This window comes from Myotis lucifugus, unplaced genomic scaffold (assembly GCF_000147115.1).
Source record: "Myotis lucifugus unplaced genomic scaffold, Myoluc2.0 scaffold_1622, whole genome shotgun sequence".
NCBI lineage: Eukaryota > Metazoa > Chordata > Mammalia > Chiroptera > Vespertilionidae > Myotis > Myotis lucifugus.
Genome location: NW_005872670.1, coordinates 35305 through 36551, shown reverse-complemented (window position 1 = coordinate 36551; position 1247 = coordinate 35305). Strand labels below are relative to the sequence as shown.

At 36.6% G+C, this 1247-nt stretch overlaps 1 protein-coding gene across 1 annotated transcript in view; it reads left to right on the top strand.

The window, feature by feature from the left end:
• Positions 1–553, top strand: part of LOC102442039 (zinc finger protein 883-like) — a 7706-nt gene extending 7153 nt beyond the window's left edge. Inside the window, exon 4 of the mRNA XM_023748656.1 lies at positions 549–553. Coding sequence (XP_023604424.1) covers positions 549–553 — 5 coding nt within the window. The remainder of the gene's footprint in view (positions 1–548) is intronic.
• The last annotated feature ends 694 nt before the right edge of the window (positions 554–1247 follow it).

The window sequence follows — 1247 nt, the reverse complement described above, 5'->3', positions numbered from 1 at the left end:
TTTCCTAATGTCTGTAATTCCATGGGTGATGGTCACTTGGGTATAGGATAGTAGGGTTTAGGGTAAAGCATAATTACTACATAATCACTGGCCTAATAGGGATTGTGCATAATTCTTAAAATGGAGATAGGTTTCATTTATTTTTATCAATAACTCATAATATGATGTCCAAGTCAGAGGAGAGGAGAATGTTTAACTTAAAGAAATTAGGAAGTTGTGATTTAAGCCACTTGTACGTTTTTGCATTCTTCCAGCAGTGTATGACAGAGTTAATTCCTCCACATCCTAGAAGAGGTTTGGTCAGTCCTTTATTTAAACTTTTTTGTAACTTTGTCATGCTATATCACTGTTTATTTGGTTGCATTTTTTCTAAGGCTTAATGGTGAGCCATTTTTCAGATGTGCATTTGCTATCTCTATATTTGGTTAAATGTCTGAGCATATGTTCTGCCAAATCTATGAATTTTGGCAAGTTTCTTTAACAAACGAACAGTGAAACAAAAATGCAGGTTAGAATTTCACTCATTTTGTGTCTTTTTTGCTTTGTAGGATAAGTGTTTTTCATATTGGAAAAAAATAAAATAAACAATTGAATGAAGATAAGGGTCTTATTTCATTCTTTGGATGTGAGTATCTAGTTTTCCCAGCACTGTTCATTGAAGAGAAACTATCCTTTCCCAACTGAGTATTATTGGCTCGTTCGTCGGAGAGGAGTTGGAAGTATATGCATGGGGCAACAGGACTACTTGGAAATAGGTCATTCTTGGGGACATCACAGTCAGCTGCAGAGGTTATCAAGATGAGGCACTGAGGGGAAGGGAAAATGAACCAACTTGGTACTGATATTTACAGTCAGTTGAGAGCAATGGTTCTCAACCTTCCTAATGCCACGATCCTTTAATATAGTTTCTCATGTTGTGGTGACCCCCAATTACATTGTTACAAATTGAACATAATTAAAGCATTGGAATTAATCACAAAAACATTATGCAATTATATATGTATTCTGTGAAAGGGTCGTTCGACCCCCAAATGGGTTGCAACCCAAGGTTGAGAACCACTGCAAAGGAAGCACTGCAATGTGACAAGAGCCCTGAGTTGAAATTTGCATTAACTAGATGACCTTTCAAAGAATAGCAGCTCCTTTCACCATGAGATATAGTTTCTGAGAAGGAAAGTTTGTTGAGACTTTAAATATAGTAAGACAGTGGCTTACACAGTTCTCAGTTCCCGCAACATTGCCATGAT